General features: G+C 32.7%; 1 protein-coding gene across 1 annotated transcript; it reads left to right on the forward strand.

Moving 5' to 3' along the window:
- The first annotated feature begins 4,644 nt into the window (after positions 1–4,644).
- Positions 4,645–15,737, forward strand: LOC133200094 (multiple epidermal growth factor-like domains protein 11). Its single transcript, XM_061335829.1, has 10 exons — positions 4,645–4,648; positions 5,661–5,885; positions 6,526–6,777; positions 6,866–7,015; positions 7,104–7,244; positions 7,719–7,859; positions 9,363–9,506; positions 15,126–15,263; positions 15,427–15,567; positions 15,733–15,737. The coding sequence occupies exons 1-10, from the start codon at positions 4,645–4,647 to the stop codon at positions 15,735–15,737; spliced, it is 1,341 nt and encodes a 446-aa protein (XP_061191813.1).
- The last annotated feature ends 2,126 nt before the right edge of the window (positions 15,738–17,863 follow it).

Here is a 17,863-nt window from a genome sequence, read left to right on the forward strand (position 1 = left end):
TAAGATACATAATTTAGTGCATCGGTTTTTGATTTCAATGGACGGTGTTGCCATGGTTACTAAAAATAGAAATTTCTGTGAAATTCCTTTAAAACGCTACTCCTCCTACAGTTTTGGTCTGATTTCAATATAACTTGGCACACAAGTAGACTACACTAAGATACATAATTTATTGCATCGGTTTTTGAATTCAATGGACAGTGTTGCCATGGTTACTAAAAATAGAAATTTCTGTGAAATTCCTTTAAAACACTAGTCCTGCTACAGTTTTAGTCTACTTCTAATATAATTAGGCATACAAGAAGACTATACTAAGATACATAATTTATTGCATTGGTTTTTGAATTCGATGAAGAGTGTTGCCATGGTTACTTAAAATAGAAATTTTTGTGAAATTCTCATTAAACGTTACTTCTCCTACAATTTTGGTCTGATTTCAATCTAATTTGGCACACAGTTAGAATACACTACGATACATAATATGTATTTCTGTTTTTTTATTTGATTGAATGGTCATGGTTACTAAAAATAGAAATTTCCGTGAAATACTTTCAAAACGCTACTCCTCCTACAGTTTTCATTTGATTTCAATATAACTTGGCACAGAAGTAGACTACATTAAGATACATAATTCTAATTATTGTTGCATGTTGCAATGTTTTAAATCCAAGTGCTACTTTTCTTTTGTTATACAAACAGACCAGTAGAGCTACAGTCTCATCAGAGACTTCTGGTTAATATGTGAGTGTATATTGATGAGTTACAGATCAAATGTGCATTTCGTTCCTCTTTAATCATTTTTGACGGAATTACGGCCTTTTCAATTTTTTAGGGTTTTCCGCACTTTTTTTTTCTAACCGCTTGCAGATATTGAGCTGATTTTTGGCATGTGACTTTACCTTGATGAGTTATAGATCAAGTTTGTATTTCGTTCCGCTTCATTGATTTTTGACGGAATTATGGCATTTTCAATTTTTAACGGGAACCAGATTTCAATTTCCGGTAGGAGACTAGTATTGCTTATGCAATACTCTCAAAATGCTTGTTACCTTATTGTGTTTTAATCACAAAAAAAGTTATTTGAAAATGTTAATATTATAGAATAATGTCGACTTTATAGAAAAAAGTTCGTATAAATATAGATTATTAACTGCTTTAAATAAAAAGTACCGGTAATCCAAGAAATATAGCAAAATGTAATACATTTACACTGAAAATGCATATAAGATATCTCCTAATAAAAGTTTGCTTAAAAAGTGGATACATAGATCAAGTTAAATCTACCTGTAAAGGGTGTTCATGGGACATTACCATCTGGATCTAACAACCAAGCTTTATGATAAACGTGATGACTTTAACTTTTCAATCGTCAACTTCCCTTACTTATGCAGCAATATACCTTCATCACCTGCATACGGGGTATATATCTCTCAGTTGATTCGATACGCAAGAGCATGCTCTACGTATGTACAATTTCTAAAACGAGGTAAATTATTGACAAATAAGTTGATGAAACAAAAATATCAGCTGTCTCGTTTAAAGTCATCATTTCGTAAGTTCTATGGTCGATACAATGACCTTGTCAGCAAATACAATTTATCATTGAGTCAAATGCTGACTGACGTTTTTCATACTAATTGTTAGACCATTATTTACACACTGAATTGTCGACGGATTTTTCCGTTATTTCCTGATCATGACAAGGAGCACACGGCGGGTGTGACCGGTCGGCAGGAGATGCTCACTCCTCCATGGCACCTGATCCCACCTCTGATGTTTGGAGGTCCGTGTTTGCTCTGCTCCTATTTTGTATTGTATAATGGACTTTTGAGCTTGAATACTGTTCGTTATCTCCATATATTTCATTATCATCATTTAATATGAAAATGTTAATTTTGTTTTACTTCAAATGTTTACAGGCTGTTCAATGACCTTCATTTAAGCAGTTTTAAGTCATACTCTAACTTAATGATATACATGTATTAATTCCTTTAGACTAAGTAAACCAGAGATACTGTGAGTACTGACCTCACTAAATAACACACTCCGCTCCTATATGAGTATAATGACAAGTACATTTCTTGAAAGTATGTAAGTGTGATTATGTGAAAGTAGGGGTTTTATTAGGAAGAGTTGCGTTAACAAAATATAAGTTATTTAAAGGCACTATGTAATAAAGATTCTGTGAAAGTCCCATTGAGTTTTATGCAGCGCTATAGATATTTACCGGTAGTTGAACGAAATATCTTTGTTTTGTCAATTACAATTAATATCCTCTGTTAAAGTTCTGTCGTTGTGCTGACAAACAGTAAGAAAATATCGGGAAAAAAAATCAGGAGGACTTTGATCAAGTATTCATTGTGGCATTCAAAATTTAACCGTTTTATCTGGATTTAAATTTTAAAAAATGCACGGGATATTTCAGTGTCACAGTTAAGGTTTATAAATGAGAAAGACCAACATGAAAGTCGAAAAAGATTATCAAGTGTTATCGAATCACTGAAAAAATCTACCATAATTAGTCCCCTACCGGTGAAACCGGAGGGGACTATAGGTTTCTCTGAGTCTGTCCGTCCGTCTGTCTGTCCCTCTGTCTGTCTGTCAGTCAGTCCCACTTGGTTTTCCACACTTTTTTTCTAAATGCTTGCAGATATTGATCTGATTTTTTGGTATGTGAGTGTATCTTGATGAGTTACAGATTAAGTTTGCATTTCGTTCCGCTTCAATGATTTTTGACGGAATTACGACCTTTTAAATTTTTCAGGGTTTTCCGTAATTTTTTTCTAAACGCTTGCAGATATTGAGCTGATTTTTGGTATGTGGCTTTACCTTGATGAGTTATAGATCAAGTTTGCATTTCGTTCCGCTTCATTGATTTTTGACGGAATTATGGCATTTTTATTTTTTTTTACGGGAACCAGATTTCAATTTCCGGTAGGGGACTAGTATTGCTAATGCAATACTCTCAGAATGCTTGTTAAACTAAAGCCTGTCTCCATAGTCCTTTTCCCAAGCCTTTGTATTATTATCGTAGATCACACTTGGGAAGAATTCGTAAAAATTAAAAACGTAATTTTGTTTAATAACCTCATTGCATCTGCTTTACTTTTAAAAGAATTCTTGACAATAAAAGTTGCAATCAGTATTGTGAGGTAAATGTGTTCTACTTTCTTTTTTGTTTACCACGAGTTGTTGCTTTTAGATGTCAGAAGCTTTTTATTTGATTGGGAAATAGATTTTAAATCCTCACCAGATTCCAAAATGATTGTGAGCTTACTTCTATGCAAGGTTACAAAAATCTGGAAAAAGTAACAACCTTTGGCCAAAACAAGTCACCGTAGTTCAATTCTCAATATTACTTCCTGTTCGCTGATTACCGTTTCTTTATTAAAACAACATGCGAACATACATATGCATAGTGTTTTGTAGTATTATTATCATTATCACTAATGGGTATGATAAGTACATATTATGAATCTATTTGATTCTTATCTCATTGGGGTTTTGTGTTCCAAAGCCAATATTAATTTACGAAGAGTGCTGGAACAGAAGTGTTTAGCATTTTTTAAAAATCTATTTAATTATTTTTTTTTAGGAGGTACACAATGGAAATACGAGGGTCATTCAATAAGTAATGCAACGTACAGTTTATCATAATAAATGTAGAAGTATTTAATTTTATTTTTTAACAGTTGAAAAGTTCTTTTAAGGAACCCCTAATCACAGAAAACCCCATGCTTTTTCCTAGCAAAGAAATTCACTTTTAAAGTAAGCATGACCACTATACTGAGCTGATAACTGTTTAAGGTCAGACGACACGATCCTCAATAATATATAATTTTTCCCAAAAATTTCTCATTGAAGTGTTGCTACTTAAACAAGTTTCCTCACAAAAAATTGAGGTACCTTACCAGGCATTTGTGCAAGATACCAGATGATGGAGTTTTCTCTATAATCCTATGGAAAATTTCTTCAATTGTCAATATCACAATATTTGGTGTATCTTTTTTTTCCAGACATTTTGAAAACAGTTTAAAAATCACAAGATAATGATAATTATGAATAATTTTCAATATATTATGAAGAGGTATAAAACAGATATTCGAGAAACGTGTCGTCTGACCTTAAAAATGATCTCTGCCAAGATGATGAAAATGAGGGCGAATGTAAAAACTGTGCTACATTACATATATAGCTGTAGAACAAATATTAAAGATATGATTTTAATATGTAGGAAGACTAGTCCTTCACGCTATATAGTTTTCAAATAGATTAGTATAAATGTACAAGTAAAAGATCGCAGTCAAACTGGTCAATCGAAAACTGTAGGTGCACCAAAAATATCAATGCAGTGAGCAAGATGATATCTTAAAATTCCAGATTTACTTTGATAGATATTGCTAAGACGCTTAACATTTCATCGTCACAACAGTTAACAGAGTTCTGACAAATGAAATAAATCTAACAATAATTCTATCAGATGGGTGTCTTATTTTCTTACAAATGCTTAAGAGAAAACACACGTTAAATGGCCCAATGGTCTATTTGAAAATGAAAATTTTTACAAAAAAAAAAAAAAAAAAAGAAAAAAAAAAAAAAGAAAAAGAAAAAGATTTGATTAACTTGAGTGATAGATGCCGTAACATGGGTGAAGTTTTTTACAGCCGAAAAGAAAGATCAAAAGTAAAATGTGGAATCAAAGAGGAAACTATCGCCCTATTATTGCAAAGAGAAGTAAGGGCTCCAAATATGTTTTATAAATTTTCTTTTTATTCAAGAAGTTTAGTAAAACATGTACATACAGCCAAAGGAAGAACTTTCAATGGTGACTTTTATGTTAAAGTTTCACTCAGGAAGAATTAAGCAGATTTCCTGCAAAGCAAGTCCATGTACCGGTCCTCAGGGTATTTTTCTGTACCTTTAACGCTCCTGCAAATAAGCATAGAGAAATAAATAAAAATTTGAAGAAAATTAAGTTAACAAAGATTACCCATCCCCCATATTTGCTAGATCTTAGCTATTTTGAGATCTTTTTATTCCAAAAACTTATGAAAATAATCAAAGAAAGACTTTACAATTTCGAGTATATATGGGTACAAAGACTTTAGACATGTGTAAATGTTTACAGTGAATGCTTTTAGGGATTGAAAGTATTAAGAATCTGCTTTACCTGCTTTTCCTATTTTTAGATGACATTTTGCATTATTTATTGAATGACCCTCGTATGTAATAAAGATTCTGTGAAAGTCTCATTAAATTTTGTTCAGCAGTGTAGGAGAAGTTGCGGATAAGAGATTAGTATCCCATTGTTATAGATAGAATGGTAGTGTCCATATTTTAAGATGGAAAACCAAAAATATGTGTCGGATCGAAATGTAAAATAGGAGATGCACAAAAGCACTATGTAATTAAGATTTTGTGAAAAATTCATTAAATTGCATTCAGTGATGGACAGACGGACGTACGAACGCGACTTACTAATTAATATATACCCCCCCTCATTTTTTTCAAGGAAAAGGGGTAAATGGTAGTTTTATAAAAGAATTGAAAGTGAAAAGATGAGTTGCCTATGACATCATGAAGTAAGGGCTATTTTACGTCCAAAATATTTATGCTAAAAGGTGTGTCTACTTTAAAATAAACGCAAACTTTCTGTTCAGAGGACTTATCAGCAAATAAGAGTGCCATTCAAAGTTCAACAGCTCTGTGCTTCCTTCCCTGTACTGCTACATTTGCAGTGGATGGAAACTTACAAACATGTATGAAGACAAGTGAAATCGGTACTTTTGCTAAATCAAAATCAGTTTGGTGGTATGTAGACCTTGGAGACATAAACAGCATATACAGTATCAGGATACAGTTCAGCGATTATGGTACAGACGATAGTAAGTTATAACAGTTACTTGATTGAATGTTTTGAAACATTTGTATACTGAGTAAAAAGTATTGCTTGTTTTACATGTGGGCTGTAGCGAGCATGAGCGCCCTTGGATATGTGACCATTTCAAGTTACAGATAAATATTTTTACGCGAGCTTTTACTCTAGGACCGGTAGACTAAGAAATACAAACAAGTTAGTCCATGTGTGTGCCTTTAGGAATACATATAAGCATTTGCTAATACAGTGAGGGAGTCTGCAGTACAACATTCCATTCATAGAAATTGCATAGAAAATATCTTAATATTTTTTTTTTCATTTGGATTTCACCGGACAGATTTCTTTTAAAGCTGTTTTACACGCAAAAAAGTGCATAAATAAAGTCCAGTTTATTTTGTAATGAATTTTACGACATATTTTAACAAAGAAAATCAATCATTTTGCCTGCTAGGGAAATCATTTAAAAATTTGCATCTAGGTCCCTCCTCAGTACTATGAAAATACCTGTGTATATTCGTTTTTGGTAAGGATGCTGGAAAAGTTTAGTCAACTCTCAAGGATAAACCATACATCTATCAATGTGTACAAAATTTGCAATTTATTTGGCACGAAATATCCTGTAAACACCTCGTGTTTTATAATTCAAGTAACAGTAGTTATGAGACAACGAGGTCGTTTTGCCGGTTTCTCCCTTTATGTGTCCAATTCAACTAATAAAGAAAATGGATATCGATGTTACCGAGACGGACCAGGTTTACCTCCCTTGGATTTCAACACTACATGTGTAATACAAGGGCGTTTTGTAATATTTTACAACGAAAGATTGGATGGAATAACATACCCTACAGGATACCAAACTTCAAACGTTTACACTGAACTGTGTGAAGTAACGGTTACAGGTAAGGAAGCAAAATGAATGTTTTTCCTTATTACCTTTTACTAACAAATAGATGACGACGAGCCTTCTTTTGTTTTTTAAACAAATAGGTTGTAAGAATCCTAGCGTTTATGGATATGACTGTAATCTCCCATGTCCAGAAAATTGTCAAGAACGAAGATGTTACATTGTGAGTGGAACCTGTCTAGGATGTACAGCTGGGTGGATAGGAGAATTCTGTAATAATTTTAAGATTTTTGGTGTTTTTAAACATTGGTATGTTACGATTTCCCGATTTCTTCGAAAAAAAAATCATATTTATTTAACATACTCTCTATAATTGGCCAGCCTGTCCTGCTGGATATTACGGTCTGGAGTGCAGGACACCGTGTACTGGACATTGTAGATACAATAAGGCTTGTAATCATAGCACTGGAGTGTGTGATGAAGGATGTGCTGATGGATGGACAGGGATTGAATGCAGCAAAAGTAGCAATTTATTCATCTTTCTAGACAAAAATGAAGTTAAATCAAAATAGTTTTCTTACAAAATTGTAATTCTGCATTTCCTTCTGACCATACTTTAACTTTACCTACATGAATCGTTTATTCGCAATTTTATTTTGACTTTTTTAAAATTAAAATTATTTAAAGAACTTGTTTCATATGCAAACAAACAGACATGCATTAGTAATTCATTAACTTTATTCTTAATTGCTGTGAAAAATTGATACATATAGCACGTTTGGATAATTACATGTAATGAATGTAAGTTTTGTGAAGAAGCTACAGAGAAAAAGAATGCCAATGAGCAGTATCAACAAACTTTTTATAATTATAAATGAACATCCTTTAAAATGTACACATTTCTCTGGTGATAGAGGCACAAGAATGTTTGCCATATTGCTTCCAAATCCAAGACAGGAGTACTGAATGAGTCTGAGATTGTCTATTGTTTTGCAGAATGTCCAGCAGAAACGTATGGTCCTGATTGTAAGTACAGCTGTAGTGGACACTGTTTAAATGGCGTTCCCTGTAACGTAACATCGGGAAGTTGTAATTTTGGCTGTAAACCTGGATATGCCGGGGAGCATTGTGATAAAGGTTTGATGTATGGTGCACAATTGTATTGTAGTTTATTTATTGGTTTGTACATTCAACTTAATCATTATCAATTAACCCTACACACTAAAGTATAATAAATCTTAAGTATTTGTCCAATTATTATTTACCTTTCCCAACCTGGAAACGTGTAGACATCATATCTTTTACAAAAGGAATATGGTTTAATTTCTTTAAATAAATAATTTTGTATTAGCTGTACTGGTTGTGAACCAGAATAGATGCAAAGGGAGATGTCAGTCATCTGTCATCTGTCTGCTTGTATTTTTACATACGCATTTACTGCGAAAAGACCTTTCCACAATGTGTTATGATTGTTTTACCATACGACGTTGAAGTTTGACGTGGTTTTCAATTAAGCATTGTATTCTAAGGTGTTCTAAAGGTCTTGTCGTAGGTAATGTACATGTGAAATATAAAATCCCTATCTCCTCTGATTCAAAAGTTATTAATTTACCAATGTTATTTTTTTTATTTCGTCGGTTCTATAAAGCCCCTGGCCGTGCCGACAGATTGAATAAATAGACGTAAGAGCATCTGTGACGTGGAAAATTAAATAAGGCAAATGAATATTGGGAGGGGAAAAATGACAAATTGGTTTTAAACGTACAATTATCATATTTCTTACAATATTTTTAAATGAAATTGAGCCAAAAATATACATTTTGGTGTTCATAGAGTATTGAAAATGCATATAGTTCGAAGTCTATGTTCTACCGAGCAGTGACAGGGTTTCTTGTGTGTTATAGGGTATTAAATGTTGTAGATTTTCAATGGATTTCATTAAGGAAATTACACTGAATGTAAATTAACCTTTTTAACTTCTGCGCTAGAACATGTAACATGTACTACATTTTGCATGATAAACTAATAAGACAGGTTCACTTTTCCATAAATCATTGTACTCCAACCAACAAAACCCAAAAATCAGGGAACCACAATTTTCCGAATCTGCATGTTACTTATTTTATTGATTGCTGTTGAGATGGTTACAATTCAGGTATATTTTTGTGAAATTTTTCAAACGCTTCTCAGCCTTCAGCTGCGGTTTGATTCAAAAAATCTGATTGACAGATTATAGTTATTCTGTATATAGCCTTTTAATTTCGGTCAATATTGTTGCTGTGGCTATTGAAATAATAGTATTAGGTATTTCAAAACATTAATCCTCATATAATTTTTGTTTGATTTCAATAAATCTCGATTTTAGCTAGTAGACTAGACCTCAACACATACTGATCATTATCGACTAAAGATTCTGATAAAAAGTTTTGTCATGCTTACTAAAAATAAAATAAAATATAAGATATTTCAAAGTTTACTCTTCATACACTTTTTATTTGATTTCAACGGAACTTGGTAGAACTTATGATATATCCAGGATACAATTACAAAAGATTCAGATGTAAAACCCAATTTCATCTTTTTTATTCCATCATTTTAAGAACCAACCAGTAGAGTATAATCTTTTTTTGTTATACGTAGCTTGTTCTATTGGATCCTATGGATTGAATTGTAAAGAACAATGTAGTAACCACTGCCGACACGGAATAAACTATTGTAACCACGAAGATGGACATTGTGAAACTGGATGTCAAGATGGATTTATAGGACGTAAATGTAATAAGAGTAAGTTCATAAAGGTCATTTTGTTAGCATTTATTCCTTCCGTCTATAACTGAGATTACGCTGAAAAACAAAAATATTTATAATTTTTTTCCTACTTGAAATATTTTTGCATTTTAAAGTTCCATATTGTTTTACATGTTAAATATAAATTTCGTATGAAAGACATGACTTTTGAAGATTTTGAATTACAAAATTAAAGATTATGTCTTTTATTTTTAAAACAAATGTCAATATTAACATTTGCAAATGTTTTCTCTTATATTATACTATTTGAGCAAACGTATCTATCTTCGTATATTTACATTTTCCGATGTGTTTCCTTAAATGTGACAATACTAACGAATTTGATCTTCAGTTATTAATGACATGAAGATGGAAACGTGATCAGACTTTCTTGCGTTCAATAGCAAACCGAAGGAGACAGACTTTGACGTCACGTGACATCGTTCCATTATCACAGACATTTGCCATCGCGAAGTCTAAAAAATGTAAAGTTTTCTTTGTAACATATAAAAATAGAAACATAAGAAAAAAGATATCATGTTTGCAACCACTATTGAAATAACGACCACTATTGAAATAATGATTTCAATAGTGGTTGAGAATGCATTTCAAAACTAACACAGGTTGTAACCACTATTGAAATAACCTTCCCTATTAAAATAATGATTTCAATAGTGGTTGAGAATGTATTTAAAAACCCAAACCAGATTAAACCCCTATTAAAATAATGTTCACTATTGAAAAAATAATTTCAATAGTGGTTTAGAATGCGTTTTCAAATTCAAAGCCAGGATTGCAACCATTATTGAAATAACATTCACTATTGAATTTTTTCAATGGAGCTGACAATACTTTTCAATATCAAAACCACATTACAATTCTTTTTGAAAAATAACACCCACTATTGAAATAAATACACGAATAAAAGGGTTCATTGTGTTTTCCAACATTATACAATTATTGCATTTTATGATGTTAATACGATGATTTAACCACCTCGGTAGAGGGTGCCAGGGGCCTATCCCCCTCCCTACATTTTTGTTTCCCAGCGTAAATTTTTACCATTAATTTAGTATGAAAATGTTCACTGAAATGCTGGTTGCCCCCTTCCTGGTTAGAAAATGGACCATTACATCACCCCTCCCCACAAAAGAAATGAAATTTGGAGTTTGGAGAATACTTTTCTTTTGAAGGGTTGTCCAAGATCTTTTTTAGGTAAGTTTTCTTTTTTTCCGTTATAATGCCCTCTTTAAAAATCGATCCTATGTGAATGACATTTGTTTTTGTACAGCGCGCCTAATTAGATTAAAAATTCCAAATTATTTGGTTAAACGGTTAACTGGTTAATTAATGTTTATTTCAACACTGCTTCTATTATTGCGTTTGGACTTCACAAAGGTAAAAAATAAGATTGCATGGGTTGCTTAATGAGATTGAGACAACTGTGTCTTTGAAGTCAATACGATGATTGAGCCACCTTCAAAGTACCTTTCGGGCTCCGTTAATATTGTACTCCTCGGCTGGCTAAATCATCGTAATGACATCATAAATAGCAATAACTGTATAATGTTGGAAAACATAAGAAACACTTTAATATATATATATATATATATATATATATATATATATATATATATATATATATATATATATATATATATATATATATATATATATATATATATATATATATTTCAATAGTGGGCGTTATTTTAAAAAGAGTTGTAATGTGGTTTTGGTATTGAAAGGCACTGTCAGCTACTATTGAAATAATTTAGTAATGAACTAACATTATTTCAATATTGGTTGCAGCCCTGTATTTATTTTGAAACGCATTTTTAAACCACTCTGGAAATTATCATTTCAATAATGGTCGTTATTTCAATAGTGGTTGCAACAATCATGTTTTGAGATTTTCATTGGGATATCATGAAGTTGGTATGTAATCAATTCTCCAATAAAACTCTAAAATTGATATCTTATTCCTTAACGTAGGTCGCGGGTTTTCTGCATTAAAAATCTTACAAGAAAATATTCCTGAAAATTTTATATAAAAACCTTATATAATGTTTCCTAGAATATGCAGCACATAATAATGTAATTTTTATCAAATTTGCTTACAGGGTTAGTGATGCAATATTACTGTAAGCGCGGCATAGTTTTGGTAGTATTTTTCCGTTTACCTATTGAAATATGTAGAAAAATGGTGTTTTAAAACCAATTTTACGGAAGGAGTTTCTTCCTAAAAAGTTTGATAACTTTTGATAAACGTAAAGACCAATTAGTCAGGAATTTCAAAATGTCAAGATAAGGTAAAATGAAAACTATTAAGATAAAAAAAATATTCTTCTCGTTAGTTTTTGCTATTTAATTTCAAAGTTTGCGTTTATGCTACAACGTCATGTTGATTGTAATCGCGATTATTTAGATATCTATATACTTAGAAAATGCAAGAACTAAAAGGTCACACTGTAATTTTGTCCTTCATTTCACAAAAAGCAGAAACATATTAGGAAGACCAGCAACTTAATACATATACACTAGTAATGTGAAATTCATATCTTGGCTACGCAGTCAGAATTAACGGTAAATTGATATAAACATTCTTCGTGCATTAAAATTAATATGCAGCGGCACTGCGACTGTTATATTATTAATTGGTGTATTTAAGGATGTTCATGTTCATAAAAAATTCAAATATAATACATGAATTTTATCACTTCATTCGAAAATGGTGAAGAAAAAACACCCCATTATTGAGAAAAGGGGGAGTTAAACAGCAATTTTCTTTTTATATCAGTCGCACGTCAATATGTCCTAACTCCCATATATTTGTTAATTTTATTTTATCAAATTTTCATTTGCAAAATGTAAAATAATTGCATTCAGCTTATGCACAAACGGCTTTTGTTATATATAGAGAAAAAAACTGTATTTGATAATTGTATACGTAATATTCTATTATTATCTGTATTGTGCAATGTAATGTAAGTCCAATAGGCCGGGTATTTAAAATTTTTATGCCCATCTTCCTGACATGACTCGCACTAAAGGTTGTTCTGTTTGATATAATATAAACACAAATATTTGATAACAACGCAACACAGTTGTTTGAAGATGAAAAAGGTCATTTATTAATTAATGACAATGTGTGAAATTGTTACAAATATGAAATTTCTCTTGACAGTTTTACATTTATAAAGCTTGTAATGATACAAATATCACCACTTGCAACTTCCAAACATAACTGTATACAAGATGTGTTTGTGAAACACTGATGCCCCCGTATGGCAGCTTTTGGCGAAGGTTAAAGTTTCTCAAATGCAAGTCAAAATCCAGGCCAAAAGATAAAAAATGTTAAATTTTAAAGCCCTAGCTGCAACTGTTCAAAAGTTATGGCGAAGGTTAAAGTTACTTAAAAGTAAGTAAAACATCAAGGTTAAGGTCAAAGTTGTTGGTATCCAAAGGAAGGTCTTGTCACAAGGATTACATATGTAAAGTATGAAAGCCCTAGCACCAACCATTCAAAAGTTATGGCCAAGGTTAAAGTTTTTCGAAAGTAGGTCAAACTCCTAAGTCAAGGTCAAAGGGTCAGAGTGGTTCGTATCCAAAGGAAGGACTTGTCACAAGGATTACATATGTGACTTATGAAAGCCCTAGCACCAACCATTCAAAAGTTATGGCCAAGGTTAAATTTTTCAAAAGTAGGTCAAACTCCTATGTCAAGGTCAAAGGGTCAAAGTGGTTGGTATCCAAAGGAAGGTGATGTCACAAGGATTACATATGTGTAGTATGAAAGCCCTAGCATCACCATTCAAAAGTTATGGCCAAGGTTAAAGTTTTTCAAAAGTAGGTCAAACTCCTAGATCAAGGTCAAAAGGTCAAAATCGTTGTTATCCAAAGGAAGGTCTTGTCACAAGGATTACTTATGTGAAATATGAAAGCCCTAGCTCTAACAATTCAAAAGTTATGGCCAAGGTTAAAGTTTTTCGAAAGTAGGTCAAACTCCAAGGTCAAGGTCAAAGGGTCAAAGAGGTTGATATCCAGAGGAAGGTCTTGTCACAAGGAATACACATGTAAAGTTTGAAACCCCAAGCACCAACTCTTCAAAAGTTATGGCCAAGGTTAAAGTTTTTCAAAAGTAGGTCAAACTCCTAGATCAAGGTCAAAAGGTCAAAGTCGTTGGTATCCAAAGGAAGGTCTTGTTACAAGGATTACATATGTGAAGTATGAAAGCCCTAGCTCTAACAATTCAAAAGTTATGGCCAAGGTTAAAGTTTTTCAAAAGTAGGTCAAACTCCAAGGTCAAGGTCAAAGGGTCAAAGAGGTTGATATCCAGAGGAAGGTCTTGTCACAAGGAATACACATGTAAAGTTTGAAACCCCAAGCACCAACTCTTCAAAAGTTATGGCCAAGGTTAAAGTTTTTCAAAAGTAGGTCAAACTCCAAGGTCAAGGTCAAAAGGTCAAAGTTGTTGGTATCCAAAGGAAGGCCTTGTCACAAAGAATAAACAAGTGAAGTTTGAAACCCCAAGCACCAACCGTTCAGAAGTTATGGCCAAGGTTAAAGTCTCATAAAATTTTGCAAAAGTGGGTCAAACTCCAAGGTCAAGGTCAAAAGGTCAAATATGATGGTACCCAAGGAAAGGTCTTGTCACAAGGAATACACATGTGAAATATGAAAGTCATAGCTCCAACCAATCAAAAGTTATGGGCAAGGTTAAAGTTGACAACAGACAGACAGACAAACAGACAAACAGACAAACAGACAGACAGGACAGAAACAATATACCCCCGGGATCTTTCGATCCGGGGGCATAATAAAAATGTTTACATCAAAGGTGGGGTAAGGTAAAAATGCCACTTACTGCCAATGACAGGCAGACATGATAGTTTGAAAATGATACCTTATTTTTTAAGGGGTTTTTTAATGCTGAAATTGTTTCTTTTCAACTCAGTTATTTAGACAATTTCATCCGAAGTTTTAGCTCGGCGAGATCTAGTATTCAGCAAAGATAGTTTTTTAACCTCAGCAATCAGTTATTTAGAAAATTCCTACGCTAGACTTTTCAATTTCTTAAGATAAAGATTTAAATAATCTAAAATAAACAAGATTTTCAAAAAGAATTTAAACTTAATAATAAAAGGTTATCTGCAGTACTACACTAAGTTCTACGGAAAGATCTCAAACGAACTGACGACAGGCTGTCTGCTCAGATCGTCGAGTACAAGTTATAAACTAAGAATACATTCGTGAAGAAACAAAGCTTATATATTATATATTGATTAACAGAAGGATTTTAATTGAATAATGCTTAAGTAGAGTCTTTTAAGTTCTTCGATCCACTTTAAAACGTTAGAAGTATTACACCCTTGTCCTTTGTTTACTTTAGGAGGGATCAGGTAAATGCAGACCCTTGCAAAATCAGACCTATATATTCGGTACCCCTCCAAATGTTGGTATTTTTGCCACATCATCTTATCTTAATTGTGTATTCAAAAGCGCAAATTTTAAATGAATTAAAAAATTCTTTCATTTGAGAGGCTATGGCCAGGCTTTTAATTTTTCACAAGTCTTGAATATTATTATGATTATTATATACTTGTTAACGAGTAGCTTGTGATGAAGGCTGGTATGGAGAAAACTGCTCTCTACCCTGCAGTAGGAACTGTGTTAAACAGTCATGTCATCACATACAAGGCAACTGCTTATATAGATGTGAACCTGGGTGGATGGGTTTGAAATGCAACCAAGGTACGGTATAATCAGTGAGTATAATATGAATATTATATATGGTTTTTCATTTCTTCATTTATTTAGTAACAGCTTTTCAATTTAATTCTACATATAGAATACTATCAGGGATTCGCTAATTCATTATGTTTTAGTGGAAAACATGTTCCTTGTATTATTTAAGGATGTTCAGGAGGGACATATGGTAAAGATTGTCTACGTCGCTGCAGCAGTCACTGTATGAACAGCACGACTTGTAATTCAGTCAATGGATCGTGTACTGAAGGTTGTGCACCTGGATATTATGGAAATTTGTGTATCAAGCGTAAGTTCATTTAAGCAAAGTCATTATTTGAATAATACTAGGTTATTAGACTTTTATTGATGAATATTAGCACTGATAAGATGGATGAAAAAATGTACGAGCATGTGAGGACACTTGTACAGCAAATATTTACCCAAATAAGTAAATATCTCCTTTGTTTAACAGCTTAAAAGTTTTCCTATTAAGAACAAGGTTCACTGAGGGCCTTTTTTGGCCAAGTGAATTTCTGAAAAATCAAAACTGCTCAGCTTTAGTTGAAAATACAAGAAATTTCACTTGAACCCTCGGTGACTGCATATCTATTAAAGATATCGTAATTCTCTCACTAGTCCATGTATTATGACGCCATAAATTGCGTAATTATCCTCGAATCCTGAAAATTTCTTCAAAAATGTCTAAACATTTAAGCTGTTTTCAATATTTTGCATAGACCCCGACCTCTGATCCAAAATGTTAAATTATATATGAAAGAACTGTTTCAGAAGATTATAATCCATGATTTATTTTTTGGATCGAGGGGTGGACTCATAATTCAATCCTTTGCTGAAGGTACTCAAAAACACTTCAAAATTCAAGAACATCGCAATTTCACAAAGCCTGTTTTTCAATATTTGGACTCCTAGAGGTAACTTTTTATAGGAAATGAAAGCAACAAGTCTATACTTTATATTGATATTTGAAATGGGACATTGGGACTTGATTAATTAGCTTATATGAACAGAGCCATTTTATGGATATAGTGAGCCTAGCTCTTTATAGGAAAAATTTAAAAAGAAATAATTCCGATATTATGGTAATATAGATATCTGTAGCAAAAGTATAAAATTTCAGCTTCTGTTATGCCACGGAAATGAGCAGAATATCATACAGGCCAAAAAGTTAATCCTTATTCCCCTACAAATGTTATTGTGTCTTCTGCCTCAGTACATACAATTTTAAAATGTTATTGAAACTCGTGGAGTAACTCGTCTAAACATCATAAAATCCAAAAAAAGATATGTTGCAGGGTCCAATAAATGCTCAACCAATCCTTATCTTTACATCTCACCAAAATATTAACTGTTGTGAAGGAGAAACTTCAGACGCATTGTGCAACTAAATAATCAAGAATTGGTGTCAATCAAATTAAAATCTCAAAACTTTTCAAAGATCAAAATCATCAAAACATGATTTTTCCAAGCTTTGTGCAACCATTCCTCACGATAAATTAAAGAGCAGGCCTTTTGACATCATAAACAACTGCTTCCTCAATAAATTTTTAAAACATGCTATTTAATTCTCACTATTTCTTAATTATCTCCCCTTCAAAGAGGACGTGGCCCTTCAATGAACAGACTTAAAAATCCCCTTTGCCCAATAATGATCTGTGGCAAGTTTGGTTGAAATTTGCGCAGTGGTTCTCGAGAAGATGTCGAAAGTGGGAAAAGACAAACGACACACGACAGACGGACGCAAGATCCCCCTTCGATCAGAAAAGTTCACTTAAACCTTTGGCTCAGGTGAGCTAAAAACCGTCTTTTTAAGAACAACAGAACCATTATTAGATATATTGATATGGGAGCATCCTCATGTAGTGTAGATTTAAGTTTGTTTAAATTATAACCCCAGAGGTAGTGTTAAGCCACAACTGGGATCAAAGTTTTACGTAGGAATATACTAGTATATAGGGAAAAAATAGATAAATTTTCTTCTCAAGAACAGCATACCCAAGCATCCTTAGGTATTGTAGAATTGTTTGCTCAAATCATGACCCCTAGGGGTACAGGATAGAGCCAAATCTTTAAAAATCTTCTTTTCATGTACAGCAAGATCATGTTTAGTCAAATAAATATAGAAGCATCCTCAGATATAGTTTAGATTCAAGTTTGTTCAAATTATGACACTTGTGGGTAGGATGGGATACAATAGGAATACAATTTTTTTTTTTACATAGGAATATCTGCTGATAAAAGGCAGTGCCATATTGACTCAAGTGAGCGTTGTGGCCCATGTGTCGCTTGTATTATTCATATTTCGGATTATTTTTATAGAATTATCAGCTTTATTCAAATATCTCGCACATTTAGGAAATTCTGGGGAAACTGATAATGCAATGTGCAAAATACCAGAAGCTTACATCGCTGGATTGTCTCTCTCGGTGTTTATCAACTTCCTGTTTGCCGTGACATTTATTATATTATTTAGGTATGGAACCAGTATAGTTTGCAGTTTTCAACTTTTAGTAGACTGATTGAATTATTACAATAAAACCTTTTCATATTGTATTTTCAGGAGGTTTTCCAAGAAAGATCAAGAC

This window comes from Saccostrea echinata, unplaced genomic scaffold (assembly GCF_033153115.1).
Source record: "Saccostrea echinata isolate AGI-Se365-2 ecotype Australia unplaced genomic scaffold, CSIRO_AGI_Sech_v1 ptg000037l, whole genome shotgun sequence".
In the NCBI taxonomy this organism is placed as follows: domain Eukaryota; kingdom Metazoa; phylum Mollusca; class Bivalvia; order Ostreida; family Ostreidae; genus Saccostrea; species Saccostrea echinata.

Excerpts from the sequence above, each read along its gene's own strand:
- LOC133200094 (XM_061335829.1), top strand. Across the intron at positions 7,016-7,103 it reads TAATAATTTTAAGATTTTTG|CCTGTCCTGCTGGATATTAC; the intron begins GTGTTTTTAAAC and ends ATAATTGGCCAG. Across the intron at positions 15,264-15,426 it reads GGGTTTGAAATGCAACCAAG|GATGTTCAGGAGGGACATAT; the intron begins GTACGGTATAAT and ends GTATTATTTAAG.